At 36.1% G+C, this 17,540-nt stretch overlaps 1 protein-coding gene across 1 annotated transcript in view; it reads right to left on the bottom strand.

The window, feature by feature from the left end:
- The window catches only part of PTPN3 (protein tyrosine phosphatase non-receptor type 3), a 124,166-nt gene that overhangs the window by 39,771 nt on the left and 66,855 nt on the right, over positions 1 to 17,540 (bottom strand). Inside the window, 3 exon segments of the mRNA XM_050708712.1 lie at positions 10,011 to 10,187; positions 11,197 to 11,331; positions 13,042 to 13,214. Coding sequence (XP_050564669.1) covers positions 10,011 to 10,187; positions 11,197 to 11,331; positions 13,042 to 13,214 — 485 coding nt within the window.

Raw genomic sequence — 17,540 nt, forward strand, 5'->3', positions numbered from 1 at the left:
ATTCTAGTTCAGTTTCCTTATGTGTATTCCATAAGATGAACAAATTCTTCCTTGAGAGGCAAAGATGCTGAGCCTGATTCAATAAGAATTTGTGGTAGTTTGGGTTATGTGTAATTTTTTTTTTTTAAACACTATCGTTCCTCTTTCTTTACCGCAGTCATGCCCCACCTTTGAGATCCCACTGACATTCACCCCCATTCTCCCACAAGTACCTTCACTTCTCTTGTTTGCAATCCTAGTAATATTTGTACTCCCTAACTGCCAGCAGTACAAAAGATCCTTTGGCACCATGCACACACATGCTGCCTGAGCAGCCAATCTAAGAGGTACAGACAACTGTTGAGTTCATAATGGAATTACTCAATGAGAGAAGATTACATCAAGTTTTTTTCTACCTAGTCACCAGTTTTCACTAAGCTTGTGAAAAACAAAGCATCTTTGAAAGCTCCATCCCCACATTAGATGTGACTGCAGTTGTTCAGACTTTCTAAAGTGGGAAGGGACACAGACAGGCAGTGCGATGACATAAGCCTTATTTCCTTTGGAAGTCATGCTAAAAATAAAGAATCACAGGATTTATTTTAGTTTAAGCTAACTGATTTCCTTCTGAGGGAAAGAACAATGAAGCTGTGCATTTTTCTATGTTGTGCCACAGAAGAGATACAGCTCTATTAACAAATTCTTTGTAGAGTTCAAGCTGTTGTTAAACACATTTGAAAGCTCCTACAAAAGAAAAAAACCCTACATAACATAAAATTCTGATACAATGTCCCTGTTTTAATATAATATCTCTCCCATCCCCAACGCAAGACAGTAAGGTTATTTGAGACAAAAACACAACTTGCACTTCCATTCATATAATCACACAGCAGATTCTCAATTATCTTAATAAAATATCTGGAGACTTAAATGTGGGATATAAATTCTTTGTAATATTGCTGAAGGTTTATTGGTTGAATTATTGTACTTTAATTCAAACATATCCATCTGAAGGAGTTACTGAATCATTCTGCAACCTTTTAAAATATAAAAAGGTAACCAAAAATTTAAATTAGAAAATGACCAAATCCAACCCTCACAAGATACATCAGTGCTGTGTATTCATTCATAAAGTTCTTATCAGGACAGCATGCTACAGCTGCAGATTTTTATCTTTGCAACTCAATGAAATGTTACTTCTGGCAGTTAATTATTCACCAGCGTGACAAAGTACTTTGAACAGGAATATTGAGATCATCTTTTCTGGCTATACTGTATCCCACGTTTTACTAACTTATCTTCCTTATTTCACAACATACAACAAGCACCATATTTTAAGTCAATAACAGAGAACACTCACCAGACCAACCAATCAACTTTTTCATCAAGAAAGAGAGACCTTCCTTGCAAGGAGATTAAACTTTCCATTGGATCAGCTAACATGCAAGCAACACTTGAAAACTACAAGTGATTCCTCTTCCTTACTCCACAATATGTATAAAAAGATGCTATTTCAATCCTTCACTCACTATGGACTGCTCTGTCAGCGATGATCTTTACAATAAAACTTTTTGCTGTGAAAATCCAACTCTCCTTTTGTGTCAAGCCTCAAGGAAAGACCCCTCCTTCCTACAGTTGTGTGCCCTACCAGAGAATTCTGCTATTCTGAGAACTGATGATGATAAACTCAAGTCAAACCCCAAGAGAAAAGGGACAACTGAAACAATAGAACTGTAGCAAAACTCCCTCTCTACAAACAACTGAAGGAAACATCTGTAGGTTTTGCCCTTGCAGTGTTCTTAAAGTTCTTTAAGCTTCTTTTCTTCCTAACACCTGCAGGGGTGGGGAGACTGAATATGCCAGCACTTCCATTATCTTTTTTATCAGAACTCCCCATTTAAACTAGGATTATTATTCATGAACCAATTAACTGGAAGATATTTACAGCATCATGTTTTGCTGCCTTTTAGAGAAGTTTATATACAGAATGACTTGCACAGTTAACATTCAGCACTTCTGTGAACAGAACTGTGCAAGGCCACATGGATTCTTTGTGCTGCACATTTGAATGCCATTACAGAGAAAACTTGTGGACTTCATGGTATACACGAGTTTTTCAGTGATTTTCTGTAAGCTGCAAACATCCACATTGATAAGCTGCTTCCATTACCAATGAAAGGATTCTTTCAGTTCCTCTGCACTTGGTCTACTAACCGTAAACCATTTAATTAACTTAGTCAATAGAAACGCTTCAGAAAAGTGTTCAAGTGCAATGATGAAGAGGATGCAAATGGTAAGTGATGGAATGACAAGGTTAAGGGAAATGAAACAGAAATGTTTTGAGATCCACTGCCTAGTTTTGGAGGGCATCTTCCTTAAGAAAGTTCCTTAAGAAAGACTGAAGTACATGAAAAGGACAGACTTGTGAAGTGCAGGGAATTTGCAACAATGAGGAATTAAACATGGTTGTATATGATTAAGGACCAAGGGAAAAAGCATTTTAAATTAAATTCTTTAAAACTATTTGCAATTTTTTACCAAGGTAGTAGTTACTGGAACTTAGCTGGATACATCTGAAGGGCACTTTCATCAACGGCAGCACTTTAAAAACTTTGTATACAAAATAAACATCTTAGTTAAAATAATGATGTGTTCCCATAGTAAGTTTACCAAATCTCACTACGTGGCTACAGTTTATCAAAACATTAAGCTGAAAGAATTGACCAAATGCAGCCTAAGTGCAGGAAATCTATTTTCAATGCAATAACTTTGCCAGATGATACATCACACTTACACTACGAGCATATATGCACTTCCAGAAATTCATAGCATAATGTCAGTGAATTTCCTTTTGCATACTAGTTCAACCTCTTGTTTCCTTCCCCTCCAACTCTGGGACTGTAGCCTTTATACTTTCTGCCTCACCAGCAAAGAATAGTTTTAGATTGTAAGTTAAAGAGGTTTATAGCTTTGGCAAGCATGTTTAACTAAGGAAAAAGCTCGTGCAGGAATATGTTCCATTTATAGTAAGTAGAATCATAGAATTGAAGTAATTTAGGTGGGAAAGGAGCCTGGGAGGTCATCTAAACCAAGTTAGATAAGGGTGCTCAGGTCCTTGTCTGTTCAGATTTTAATTTCTCCGAGGACAGAAACACCTCAACTTTTCTGTCAATATGTTTGAAGAATAAACCAAGCTCAGCACGAATTTTATTTTCTATGTGTTTTTTCAGAACTTCCTCGGGTAACTTGGGTCTATCACCTCACATGTATATTTGCTGCATGCCTCCAAGAAGAGGCTGACTCCATATTCTTAATAAACCTCTTTTGGCAGTATAGTTTAAATATGTGACTGATCTCCTCACTCCAACCTTTTGCCTCTTCTCATATCTGTGAATAATTAGTCAGGTTTATTTTGCTGATTAATCAACAGTAAGTCTTTAAATATAACTACAAGATCTATACAAGGCTTCATTTGTCAGCTTTTCTGACTTATACTGTAATGAGTTTGAACGTCTCTTTGAAACATGTTTTACAAGTCTTCTTTCTGAAATACAGATTAAACAGAATTTTGAAGCTAAGCTGTTCTGTTAGGCCACAGAGTCTACTCAAAAAAACCCCTCCTGAATCAGTTGCTCCTATGCAGTCTGCTGTTCCAAACCAAACAGACCAAAGCCTTGATTTATTTCATTACACAGGGAACAAGAGAAACCTGAATAGTTTAACTAACACCCTCCACACAGCTTAATTGGGATACTTGTCTTTTCTAAGCCAATAACTCAGTTATTTTTTCCCTTAAAATAGCACCTAGTACATGTGGTTGAATTTATACGTTCTTACTAACATGCACTCAGGTGTATTCAAAAACATGAAAGAAGCTTTAGAAGAGCATGCAACAACTACATTAACAATCCATACACTACATTAACAAACCTATAGTAGGGGTATAGTTACATTAAAAAAAATAAGCCATTAAACCCAAATTTGCAAGGTCAAAGAAACTCTGCTCCTCACATAAAGGACAAATTGGTCTCATACAAGTAACATGAATAACATTATCCTGAACCACTAAAAACTTCATTTGTTTCACTAACCTTTCACTTCTAGAGCCTTGCCATCTCTGAAAGAAACACCAGCTAACTTTAATGATACAACATTCAGTTAAGGAGGAAGCGTGGGTGTTTGTAACAATGACATGGTCTTCCCACAGAGCTGGATTAAAAACTTAAATATACTACCCGGGCATGAGTAGAGGATACTCCTCCCATTTCATAGTCATGGGCTGAAAAACATGCAGCTTCCCACAGATGGATCCTCTGAGGTTAAGAACATTCAACAAAACAGTGGCTTTCACAGTTTTTTTTTTTCCTTTCTCTTTCAATCATTTACTTTCATTTTTCATTTCACTGTGAAGTGTGAACATTGCTGTCACACCTAAGGCACCAACAATTCCAGTGTAATACTGTTGGGGGCAAGAAGGGAGAAAAAAAGGGAGAAAAAAGAAAGAAACGTATGTGGAAAAATGAAGTTCAAAGCTCCCTAAATACTACTCAGTTAAAAACTTTTTTTTTTTTTTATGGCAACCCCTGGCCATTAGGATTTCAAGATCACAAAGTGTTTAAAATGTGTATTACTGAACCATTTACATCTACAAAATGAGGAAACAAGCAAACTCATTTTAGTCATTTTAATTTTCTCTTACTTAATAGAAGGCAAAGGATATGCCAGTTTCTTCCAAATCAGCCTTGAAGGATCTTATACATGAACTACTAGGTATGATATATATTCAGTTGACATTTCCCATATATCAGCTACTATTTTTTCTTTTAATAGATGTCAATACTGAGAAACAGATTTTACACGGGGACGGACAGTGCTGTGTCAAGACAAAAATTAGTTTCTTGATAAAAGATCAAGCATGTTAGATTATAGGATTCCATAATGTAATCAATCTATTGCTCCAACTAAATACTTAGATTTGAAGGTTACTAATAAAATTGAAGGTATTTTGGAATATCCTAACACGGTCTTGAAACAATATCACATAATTCAATAGGACTACTTAATTTTTACCATAGCCTCTTGTCCTCAAATGACACAGCAGCATAGAGATTGTGTTAATGTCACAGAAAGACAAATGGGTAATAATTTGTTCTTCTCCACCAGAGAGGTTTTCCTCATTTCAAATTTGGAAGCTGCAAGGGTACCCTTATGAAGAAAGACTGCAACAATGATAATCTTCAGGTACATAGCAGGTTTAAAAAAAAGAAAAGTGCAATTGAAAAGAATTCCCTGCACAACTCCATCAGCCTGCCTTTAGAAATAACTAGTTGTAATATAGATCTATCACAAACATTTTTCCCCAAAGGCAAGATTCCCCATTTCACAAATCAACCCATCAGGATAGTTTCATGTCAGGTAGCCTGCTGGTATGACACAAACAGTTTCAGGGAAAAAAAATAAAAACACATTAAAGCAGCTTTTCAGCAGACCTTAGAAATAATAAATCCATATAATTTAATTTATTTTCTATCTTAAAGGAATGCCATAAGCTTTCATATTCATAACTCTTCCCTAATGTATACCTTAATGTTTAAGGACTTCTGAAGATATGTAGCCTAACAAAGCAAAAACAGATTTTCTATCTTGCTTAAAATGAGATGTGCAGCAAGTCAGTAGCAGCAGTGCTTCAATGAAGAAAATGCAAATCTTTCAAGAAGAGCAAAACACCTTCAGGGAAGCTCAAGTCAAGACTAGGGAAAGCTAATTTTAACTGAAAAACAGTTACCAAACAAGTGCACTTACTAAATAGTATGTTTTACTTTAGTATTATTCTTGAAATCATTTGAAAAACAAAATAATAGTAGTAATGCATACGTGCATGCAGGCATAGGATAAAATATAGTGAACATAGTTAGTAAAGATATAGTCAGAAGATAGACTAAATTACCTGTTCTGAACTGGTGAGGCACAGCAATGATAAAAGTGTGGTATAACAACAAAGCAACCTATTAGACTTGGGAAGTGTCATTGTAGACTCCATGCATGCATCAGTGTTAACTTTTCAGTGGCAGCAGTAGTCAGATGAGACGGACAGCAGCACAACAAGCAAGAGGAGAAAAAACTGACAGGGAAGTTTTCTTCACAAAGGCTAGGAAGCCCTGGACTAAAGAAAAGTCTTCCTGAAGTCCTCTTCAGCACTGTCTTTAATGACAGGTTTTGTATGCAGCTGTGATTTGAGATGGCTTGGCTTGGAAAAGCAAACCTATTCATTCCCTGTGAATAAAGCTCTCTTTAATATATGCTCATTTGGGATTAGAGCAATTTTTTGTCTATAATACATATGTAATAGCTCCAATCTTTTCTGCAGACTCTAATCTGAGAGAAAAAATGCTTCTTTTGTCTATGGTTCAGCCTCAAATTGTACTTGAATATGATAGTACCTTAGATAATTTGGGTAGCAGGAGCAGTCTAGCTACACCAGTACAAAACAAAAGACAAGCTTGCCCTGGTTTTCTGTAGTTTGCCTATGTTCAAAGTTCGCTCTAATTTTTGTCTTTTTTTTCAGCCACAGCCTGTACGATATTCCTCAAATTGTATTTAGAAAGTCAAACGTTCACTCAAAATACATTCTTAAAACAACCGCTGTGTTCTTCAGGGAAACAATATAATAAATGAAAAAATATCCCTCATCTCCAGCATGGTTATTTTAATTATTTAACAGGAAACCGTTCTAGGTGTTGACACGTTGATACAGTACAATATATTTAATAAGTGGAAGAAGAAATTGAAGATAATATTAATAATTGATATGTTTCAAGTCTTCTAAACTAAGAACTGTTCCCCATAATTGCTCTTCTAATTTGTGTACTGGTTTTTAGAAACAAAATAGAACATGACTGATTAAGACCCTTAAATCACCCTTAAATGATTAAATACAACAAGGAAAAATCGATTAAAATAGTTATACTTGGTACTGTCAGGAGGAAAAAAAGGTTTATAGGGAAATCAGAGCATGTTTATACACTCTGACAGCAACGTTATCTTCTGCAACTCCAATGTCCACCAAGATTCCAAACATGCCTTGGAAGGATTAAGTACACAATAAGTCTCGATACACAAGTTTTATCTATAAATGTGTCCCAAAAAAGCAAACAGAACAGTTTGAAGGCAATTCTGTCTTGAGGAAAAGGACTTAAAACGTTACCCAGGGTCTGAAGTAAAAACGAGCAAAAACTATCTGCCATTCCCCCTACCCCTAAAAGGCTCACAGCGGTTTGAAAACTAAGTAGCTATATGCTGTGCTAATTGCATCTTGAACAGTCTTGAGCTTCAGATAGTGAATGAAACTTATGCAAACATATTTAATAATAAAAAAGGCAGCTATATGATTAAGATTCAAGGTCCCAGATCTAACAATTTAGTGATTAAAAATCACTGTCTTACAGTTGCTTGCTAGTAACTCTCCACATTGTTTTGGATTATTTCTTCACATCAAACATATTCATCATTTATAATCAGTATTAACTAACACCTTTTTTTGATAACATGAGACTGCAGGTAGGGAGAAAAATGAGCCCTCTAAAGACAATGGCAGGACTATAAGAAGCTACTCTTGGCCCTCCTCTACAAGAAAAGAGATGACAGATTTTCATTTTCAGTATTTTTCCAAAGCATGTTTCAATCGTGTCAATTCAAATCTACTAAAGACAAACACAGCAAAAATAGGCAAGACAGCTTCAAAAGATTTATCAGTACGCTGCAAGGTGTTTGCTAGTTAATAACTAAATATTCCTGAACTGTGGCAAAAGTCCAGGACAAATGTTTTTCTATACTTAATACTAAAGAAATGCAAGTTCATAGAATGGCTTGGGTTGGAAGAGACCTGAAAGATCATCTGGTTCCAAACCCTGTGCCACGGGCAGGAACACCTCCCACTAGATCAGGTTGCTCCAAGCCCCATCTAACCTGGCCTTGAGCACTTCCAGGGATGGGACATCCACAGCTTCTCTGGGCAGCCTGTGCTACTGCCTCACCACCCTCAGAGTAAAGAATTTCTTCCTTATATCTAATCTAAACCTACCCTTTTTTAGTTAACCTTTTCTTCTTATAACGCAGATTTAGCTGGTAGATAGCTCTTTCAATAAAGCACTCAGAGAAAGAAAGGTTTGTCCACACATACAGACTTAATTTTATTTTTTATCTTTCAACAAATGGAGTGAGGCAAGTAATGGCTAAAGTAAGAACATATAAAAATAAAAGTTGGAATGTGGACTAATATAAGCTGTTGAAAATTTCAGTGTAGAGAAGAAACATTTTTTGATTTGTCTGGTTACTGTATATTTGACCTCAATTTTTGAGGTATTAATGCCCATTTTATTTCACAAAAGCCTAACAGTTCATCAAATTTGTGCAAGCATTTTTTCAGTTCTGCATAGTATCAAATACTATAAATATTCCAAAGAAACAAAGAATATGTTGGGAATAACTTATTAATTCATATAAACCTAGTTTTCTGTAACATAATTTTCTCCAGAGTGAGTGATATAGCAGAATCTTTCACTGTTCAGAAAAGAAATCAGTGTGCTATTTTCAAATTTAGAATGCCTTATTTTCACTGGGAGAAATACCATCAAAAACAGGCTTTCCCCTCCACTCTCTGTAGACATAGGAAAGGTGAAACAGGAAGGAGAAAAAATGCAGATGAAGAAAAGTAAAAAGAAAATTGAAGAAAAAAACAACAAAAACAACAAGAATGATGAAGGCAGGACACAATTTACTAGTCACAGTACACAGAGTGGCAATATGTTGTTTTTTTTTTTTTGTCTACACTACTATACTCATCATCTTGACATATGATCTTCCTCTCACTGACTTTATTTGAAAACTACTTCTGCAAGTGTATAATCTGCCTGTACAAGAACACGGGAAAGATGTGGCTTCATATCTATGACTGTTCGTAACATCTACATGCATCACATATATTACGGCTATTACTGATACTACTAGTACTACGGTTCCTCTGACTTCCAGTAAGAAAAACAGAAAAATATTTTCAAAGACTACAGTGACAAGCTCCAAATATGCATACAACACGTTAAATTTTCAGTTCTTTCATAGAAACCTCTCTACTATAATGTAGTAACAATAATGTTGTCTTCAAATACGAAGAAAATAGCGTACGTCCAGGGTTTACAGCCACAGCTAATGGCTGCACACTATCAAAGAGAGAGGTTATTCCTCTCAACTTGCATTAATACATTGCTGCTCAAAATACATCACGCCTTTGAGTTATAAGGGGCCACCAGCAACGGTTTTCCTTTTGTAACACTATAAATGAAGCTGCATTTTAATGCACAGTGTTCTCCCATCTGAAAGTTGCAAAGTAGCTCTGTCTTCTTTCTGAAATTGACCGATCAATGACTTGATACATTTATTATTTTTTTAAAGTTAATACTGCATTAATATGAAGTTACTCATGAAGAAAAGCCTCCATAATAGGAAAGCCATACGTTAAATATATAAGCAAACAAATAATCACTGTGCAAAGATAGGAGCTTCAAGCCCTGTAAGTAAACCTAGCAGTGGTTAGACTGCCACAAGGGAGAACAATTGACACAGAGCAAAGTAGCTGAAGGTGAAGAGACTGCCAACAGAGAGGCAATCTATAGTTCCTACAGTTCCTCTGAGATAGAAAAAGATGGATGACTGCTAGTATTATGTCCGCATGTTTAATCAAATACAGTAAGTCTCTCAGCTCAGCTGGAACTGATAATGGGGAACATAAATCAACTCTTAAGAGTTTAGTAAAGGTTCCCCAAAAGAAAAGAAAGTTTATAACAGGTGAGAAAGGACTATAGAAGCTACTAGGAAATGGGATATTACAGGTATGAACAGGCATGTCTTCTTTAATTTTACTGAGAACTCAGCTACTGAGAATTTTAATATTATAACTTATGACTGTTTTGTGCTAAAGCTGTTTTGGTTTGGTTTTAAATCAAAATAGGCAATGAATTGTTTGCTGAAGTTCTTACCTCCTCTGTGGAGTACGGTTCTGAGAGAACTCCGAATCGCTGTCTTTTGATGTTGGAGAGCCCTTATATGTATAAAAAACATCCTCTGTCTCAGTAATATAGGTAATCTCGTTTGTAAGGTTATCTACAGATGAGTGTCGTGGTTTACGAATTTCATGACGTAGTCTAGGACTCCGCCTTAAAAAAAGGAATGTGAACACAAGTAGGTAGATTGTAATCGAATGGTGCGTAGAACTCTTTCAAGATGATTTCCATCCTACTGCAATCTATGTCCTAAAGTCTTCATGTTAGGAGTACAGGTCTCATCTTAAACAGTGGATATATCGGTTTAAAAAAAAGTGTTATGGTATACTAGGTGATCATATGCTGCCAGGTTCAGTACACTTGTGTCCCCCAAACGCCACCTGTACTTACTGAAGTTATAATCACAGAATCATAGAATGATTTGGGTTGGAAGAGACCTGAATGATCAGCTAGTTCCAACCCCCCTGCCATGGGAAGGGACACATTGCACTAAACCAGGCTGCCCAAAGCCCCGTCCAGCCTGCCCTTGAACCCTCCTAGGGGTGAGACATCAACAGCTTCCCTGGGCAACCTGTTCCAGTGCCTCACCACCCTCGTAATAAAGAATTTCTTCCTAATACCTAACCTCAGCCTCACTGAGGAAGTGCTCTGGCCCCATAACTGTCTTGGTGGCTGGTGGCTTTTTCTGAGCTCACTCCTGTTTGTATTGGTGGGCCCAAAACTGGTCGCAGCATTTTAGATGAAGGTCTAGTGAATGCTGAACAAAATGGGGATAACTCACTTCCTTGATCTACCATCTGTGCTTCTGTTAATATATCCAGGTAGTTACTCCACTTGTTACTAGTCTTCAGGTAGCGTAAAAACTACTGCAGTCATCCAACCCCCCACCCCCAGCCCACCCACATTTTTTCTTAATCTGTTTGTCCACCTATCCAGAACAAAGTGTCATAACTTGGATAGAACATTTTTGCAGACAGTATCAAAAACTTTGCTAATGTGGAGGTAAATGATACCCACTCCTCTGCTGTCATCATATCTATTCTCAAAATAACAGCATATTTAAATATGTATGTAGGCACTACATAACTAGTCTGCTAGAATACATACAATTAGAAAAGGTAGGAGGCTGGAAGGGAGAGTAAAGGCTGAAACTTGATTTTACCAATTAGGGGTAATAGGAGGGGATCGAGAAGGAAGGCTTTTGGTCTCTAAATGCTCAACAGATAAAGATCTCCTCATAGATGGGTTCCAAACCATCCCACCTATGACTTTTCTGCAGTACTGGCTGTTTACAGACCTGAAAAGAAACAAAAATAAAAACCTGTTAATTATTTTGCATAGGAAAATTCAATGAAATAAAATATGCTTTGAAAGTCAATTTCATAATTCATGTTTTAAAGAGTCCCCTGTGCTTATCCCTCATAATCACAGAGCCATTTGCTGTCCCTTACTTTTGGCAATAAAACTGTTCATCCCTGCTGCAATGCTAACTAAAAACCTGGGTAAAAATAACTATCTCAGAGTTATTTTTAACCTAATTGTGTTCAAGAAGATGGAGGGGAAAACAGGAAATTTGGTATGTTATATTGGCACCAAACCAAGTGTCTGACAAAACTATTCAAGTATAGGCAAAAGATTATAGACATTCGCTGTTAAAACTCAAAAAGGGTAACAATTCACTAATGGCTTAACTGAGAGCAGAACCACTTTAACAATACATATATACCATTTCCAGAATGAAGCCACATTGGTTGACATGTTCATTACAGGAATAAACCATTAGAGAAAGCTTTGAGAAAGTCACCTCCTCAATACCATCACCATACGAAGAACAAGTTCGTAACAACCCATAAGGGAGCTAATTCTCAAAATACAGATGTTTAAACACTTAGGTTAAAGTATGATCTACTACTAGGTTAAAATATGGAAATTCCACTCCAGTGGAAAATAGAATTTTATGAGCATTCTTGTGGCTGGACAACCCTTGTGGCTTTACTGCCCTAATTTACAGGCAATGCTAGTCCCCTTGGTACAAATTTCTGCAGTATTGAAAGAGACATGGGAATATGAAAAGCCAGCCACAAAGTCTGGGAAGCTACTTGAAGCATAATGACATCAGTTAGAAGTTGAATCTATGCCCAAATATGAAAAAGATAATCAGACAAATTAAATAAAAGGAACAACAGTTAATCGAATAATAAATAAAGAAAAATGCAAAAATAAAGAAAATTAAAACACTGCTCCAAAAAACATCAAAACAAGCAGCTTTTCAGAAAGTCTACATAGAGTACAGATAACCAAAGAACTACAGAACTCCCCAAAACCATTATCCTCAGAGAGGATAATGACATAAAACTTCCAGCCCACATAGTGCATGTGGGAAGAGTCAATCCTAACTTCATGGAGCAAAATGACAGGCTTTGAAGTACGACTTTTCAGGAACTAGATTTGAGACACCGCTATGAAATCACCAGCTCAATGACTAGCAGAAGTCAAGAAAGCAAACAAATGATAAGAAGTGTCATGACAGTGATATCTTCAATGTTTGGATGGGGAAAATATATTCATCTCCATGTCACTAACTGGCATCCTGGTACTCAATTAGGGCAATTTCTGAAGAGCATGGTACTAACATATTAAACTGTGTATATAACATTAAGGAGTAAACAGTTCAAAACAAATCTGTTCTGCAAACTGTCTTATTGGATCATTAGCCACATAACATATTTACTTTCAAGTGTTTTTATCCCTTAAACTGAAAAGGCAAGTTGAAAAAATACCAGTAAAACATACTTATATTCAAATAACTTTTTATGAATATTCTGTTGTAATGAAAACATGTTGGGGAAAAAAAGGAAAACAAAGATACATAATTTATCCAACAGTTTACAAAGACCAATGCAGCGGTAAGCAGAACTGAGCTCTGCAACTCCAACTTCAGCTATCTCTGACACAAATCCTCCCTTTCCCATTTACAGTGTAACACATGCTTTCACACAATACTTACTTTGCTGGATTTCTAGAACCCAGAGTCCAATAATGTGACAATATCTTTTTTTCATGAGGTAGCGACTTCTTTGCCTGAAAAAATGTGTGATGCTCTACACAAGACTTCCAAAGATTTTTGCATGCTCTGTAATTTAACATGTTGAAGGCAACAATATGCTCTCTGGACTCGTTCTGTAATGTAAGAAAATTTATGTTTCAATACACAGAAGCAAATCAAACAGAGCAAACAAGGTCATAAACCTATCATATAAATAACAATGAAATTACTTTTAGCCTAAATAAGTGAATTACATTTAGGAAAACAAAAATTCATCATACAGTAGACTTTGAGCTGGAGATGTATGAAACAGCCCTGTGAGTATATAAAATTCTAAATTCCACAGTGAACGTTTTAAAAGTGTAAGCAATATTAAAATTATTAATAACCAGTTCCTGATCATTACAACGTTAATGAAATATTTAAGTCTAGAGTGCCAGAGGTTTTGCATATATAAGTGTAATACTAAACAGCTGAACAGATTTTCAGATTTCCAGTCAGATCTTGACCTCTTATTACAAAGAAAACTCTTAACCATCTTATTAAGTGTGCAATGTAGAAAGGAAAAAAAATTATCTTTGAATTCAAACTGTTCACATAAGACTTCATATAAATGTTGTTTCAAGAGCTAGAATGCAAAAAGCATCTGCCTTATATTCTTTTAGAAGATACTAAAGATGTTAACAGTGATACCTTCTGGGGAAAGGAAAGCAATTGAAAGACTAGAGGTGCTGCTACTGCTTTTCAAATCCAATCCTGTTTTCTGGATGATAACACAAGGTCAAAATAAGGAGATCAAAAGGAAGCAGAATGGAAAGCTTGCGTCTCCCCATGAAAACTTGCAATTTCAGTGCTCAGTGGTACACAGGTGTAACACAATTGTACCACCCACATTTATGCGCTGGACAACTATAGCACTTGTTGAACTATTGCAGGTCTCAGTGCTCCAGAAAGTTTTGCACAAGCTACAGCTTTGGCTAGTTAATGCAATTATTAACACAAACAAAGCAGAACAAAGAGTAAAGCACGGAGGAGAAAGGTATGTGTAATAAGCAAGATAAGGGGAGACCTGAGTTCACTATCAGATCTCAGCACTTCAGTGAAAAAAATAAAGCAAGCTTGCAACTTCATCATTTATTCTTTGCAACTATTTATTCTGAATTATGACTGAATTTTGACATCACAACATATAACTAGGCAGGTAGTCATGTCTGTAAAGCTCTCTTTCTAGTTCATACTTTGGAGGACGTCAGGATTTGGGTTGCAAAGCCTCTTTATTAAATGACTTGGAGACCTAATAAAACTCTTTCTCACACACTCCAGCAATAAATCAGTGTCCCATCTGGACAACATCCTAATTTCTAGTTGCATGGTCCTTTTGTGTGTTCACAAACAAACAACAAAATGGAACTACAGACCATTTTGGCTGGGATAATCAAATGATTTTCCTTGTATTCTTTTTCTTTCTCTGTAACATTTGTAAAATGTCAGGTATCAGAGATCAATACCACATTGTGCAAAACACTTGAGCTACTGCAATGACTTCACTTACAGATTCTCTATTTTGTAAACGAAACAAAAACCAACAAACAATGCGAATCACAAGAAAAAGCTAAAAAGGGTTTGCCCCTTAATTCCGCTTAGGCATTACAAAGTGTTTAACTGATTGTAATTTATCAGGCATGTTCTTCCTATATCTATTAAAACATGCAACATTTTTATTTTATTTTTTAAGTAGGGTTCTCTCTTTGACCCTCAAGCATGCTGGAACCAATTCATCTTCATCAGCTCACCACAGTTACTTCTAATTAGCGTATACAAGATAATGTGTGCAGGCACTGTGAAATTTTAACTCAGAATTTCTTGCAAGATAAAAAGCACACGGCACTTAAAGCTTTAATGACACAGAGCATTTCTAACCTACTCTGTTGGATAAATACCTCTTAAAGTGTTTTATATAACAAATTAAAGGAAATATTCAGGGTTATTTTTTTTTTGGTCTAGAGCACCGGTCTTTCAATAAGCATAAAAATTAGTTTATCTGAACATCTCAATTATACTGAAAAGCCATTGTGTAAAGATAAGAAATTAAGTACACCTAGTTTTCCATGTTTAAATTTAGGTTTGAAAAGAGCACTGAATCTTGGTCACAAGTGCATTTATCCCAACTGTTGACAAAGAATCTTCCTAAATATTTTTAAGTGGGCTGCGAATTTAAATATAGACAAATACTGGGATGAATACTTTTAAGAAGTTTTAGAAAAATATAGTCAGTTTTTAAATTAAAAAAATATATGTTATTAACTATGCCTTCTGGATCACTAACAGGCCACCTTGCAAGTCATGCCATTAAATCGATGCACTATTTTATAAGGTGAAGAGTGTTTTAGTGGGATACACGGATTTAGTGCTTATCATCCTTCTCAACGCGAGTTCCTAGAGAATGTTCTTTTAGTCATTATCTAGAAGTGAGAATTAGAGAAATTTGTGGCCATTAAGGCAAAGGGAACAACTCTCTGTGGCTAAAATGAGTGTCTTGCTATTTGAACATCAGGAAGAACTCTCATCTCATCTCTGAACTCAATGCCTATTACAGTCACAGAGAATTTGGGAATGTCTACAGCATAGGAAGTAAAAATACATGCTAAAATGCAAAAAAAGGAGCAGTTATTTTTAAGCATTACATAAGCACATTTGATATAAAGTTCCATTTTGGAAGCTTTAAAATGTTGTCTGTAAATCAGCACAGCTCCTATTCCTACCATAAATCTTACACCTTTAAGTCTAAGTATCATGAGCTTTTAAAACATCAGACATTCACTGATTCATCAGTCCTGCTTCCCGGTCCTTATGTAGCTCTTTAGTAGAAACAGAAATATTGCATACTTCTATCAAGTAGCTGATCAATAGACTGAAGCAGTGGGATGGTAAAAGAGGAGGTAAGTAATGAAGAGTGAGAGAGAAGCTAAATTGATTCTTCAAAACAGTGGCATAAGGAAAGAAAAAAAACAGGAGCAAGGAAAATGAGGAGAATAAATCAATGAAACATGGCGTATCCCAGATGACTGCAAATCCATAGCCTTTAAGAACTTCTGTAAATTTTGGAAAGAAAGCTACATACGACATGCAAAATTCTGAGATGTTATAGCACTGTTGCCTTCTTGAATTAAAACTTGACGACTAATATGCAGTATCTGCTCTGCTTTCCCCACATTCTTCCGTCTTCCTTCCTTACAGCCTTATTTAACTATTTCTTTCTGCACTTCCAAGAAAAAGATGACACTGCCTCAGACATTTGCCTTCAGAAACCACTCAAGCGACCCAGCATTTAGGAGAAAAGCAACAGTAGTCCAATTACAACAGCAGGCTGTTCAAAGCAGTACCATTAAAGGACTGCAAGGATGTAGACTGCTGCCCTACATTTCAGGCAAAGGAGGATAATTGACAAGGATGACTGTATCTACAGACTTAATAGCACACCTGGTCTGCTTTTTCATATTTACTGAGAAAAAATGAAAGGTCATGTGGCTGACCTTACTTTTCCTACAGTGCTGTAGAATTTTAAGCAGGACATGGTGTGCATTACTGTAATCTCAATGTGTTATAAAGTAAAGAACTACGATTACCTAAGAGGAGATTAGTTTAAAAAAAAATTAAGGTCCTTGACCTGTCATCATTTAACAAAAGTTCAAATGATCAAACTTCAAAAAAATGGTGCTCTTTTCAAAGGTGACACTGTCAAACTGAAATTCTCTTTCTGGAGACCAAAGTCTTTAAAATGTGTGCATATAAAGAAAAATACCTAGAATTTAACACTACTAATCAGTGAATTTTTAGTTATCAAATCTAGAAAGTAATACCTGTACATGTAATACAAATACATCACATAATACAATTCAACTCACAAGTGGTGACTTGCTACTCACTCAACTCATTTCTTTATACAGTGAAATATTTTTGAACACACTGAAATAAATTTACATATAAATAATATATTTAGAAACATATGGTTTGCAAAAAACTCCAGACCCTTCGCTGGTAGGTAATGACACCCAAAAGACAAAATACTATTGTTTGTGCACCCCGCCTACATCCACGCATTAGTGCAGCAACAATAACTCTAGATTTCAACTCTCTTTACACAGGAGCCCTGACACTTAGGAATGTGTACATGCATTCACACTCCTTAAGTTTTCAAGATACCTAAGCTAGGGAAAAAAAAGAGAAAATGCTCCCCTTTTGGGGGTAAAAACAACCACCACAAAATCAATCAATCAATAAAAAAAAAAGACTTCTCTAGCAATCTGTGTTCACTAGGTTATGTACTATCCCCATTCCCAATCTCATATCTTTCAGCAGCAGAGCTCCCCTTTCCTCCGGGTACCTTCCTTCCTCCCAGAATTCTGAGTCCCAAAACCAGAAGGGACCTCACAAAGTCCTCCCAGATAGGATAAGCAGCT

Source organism: Cygnus atratus, chromosome 2 (genome assembly GCF_013377495.2).
Source record: "Cygnus atratus isolate AKBS03 ecotype Queensland, Australia chromosome 2, CAtr_DNAZoo_HiC_assembly, whole genome shotgun sequence".
Lineage (NCBI taxonomy): Eukaryota > Metazoa > Chordata > Aves > Anseriformes > Anatidae > Cygnus > Cygnus atratus.